The sequence below is a fragment of the Fringilla coelebs genome, assembly GCF_963513975.1.
Source record: "Fringilla coelebs genome assembly, chromosome: 10".
Classification (NCBI taxonomy): Eukaryota; Metazoa; Chordata; class Aves; order Passeriformes; family Fringillidae; genus Fringilla; species Fringilla coelebs.
This window is the reverse complement of record NC_140036.1, coordinates 23,749,469-23,750,132: the sequence shown is the minus strand read 5'-3', so window position 1 is coordinate 23,750,132 and position 664 is coordinate 23,749,469. Positions and strand designations below refer to the sequence as shown.

The window sequence follows — 664 nt, the reverse complement described above, 5'->3', positions numbered from 1 at the left end:
ATTCAGCAGATTCCCTGCTGGAAAACCTCCCAATGTCCCATTTTCTTCTACACTTGTGCTGTCTAAAATGCCAGAACAAAGAGGCCTGGACACATCACATCCCTGCAGTCTGGTGTTCACAGTGAGTTTGGGGCAGCAGAACTTTGCTGTCCCTCAGAGCAGCAGATCCTAAAGCAGCACTGGGAAGGAGAATGGCTGAGCGAGGATGCAATAGGAGGTGGGGTTTGCTGCAGGAGGTGGGAGCTGTGTGGATCCTGTGCCATTCCCAGAGTGTTCATGGAAGAGGGGCCGCGCCCGGTGCCTCGCTCTGCTCTCCAGCCCCGGAGCTGAAGCAAGCAGGGCTTTCCCAAGAGCCAAACCTCAGCAGGAACCATTTGTGCCCCATTTCCCAGAGCTGCCAGAGCTGCTGGGCCCTGCTGGGCCCGGCTCAGTTCAGCACGGCGCCCTCGGGCTGGGCCCCGAAGATCTGGGAGAAGAACTGCAGGGCCAGGCGGACGTGGATGGGCACGAAGACGTAGGCGGTGTACACCACCATGGCCAGCACGGTCACCGTGATGGTGTGGAACATGGACTGCTCCCAGGGCTCCAGCACATAGCTGCACGTCACCAGCTGGTACTGGTAGTACAGCCAGTACAGGTAGTCCTTCACCCTCTTCACGTCCAT

General features: G+C 58.6%; 1 protein-coding gene across 1 annotated transcript; it reads right to left on the bottom strand.

The window, feature by feature from the left end:
• Positions 1-427: 427 nt before the first annotated feature.
• Positions 428-664, bottom strand: SPTSSB (serine palmitoyltransferase small subunit B; the record flags this gene model as incomplete). The annotated part of the gene is made up of 1 exon (XM_084212096.1): positions 428-664. The coding sequence occupies one exon, from the start codon at positions 662-664 to the stop codon at positions 428-430; it is 237 nt and encodes a 78-aa protein (XP_084068222.1).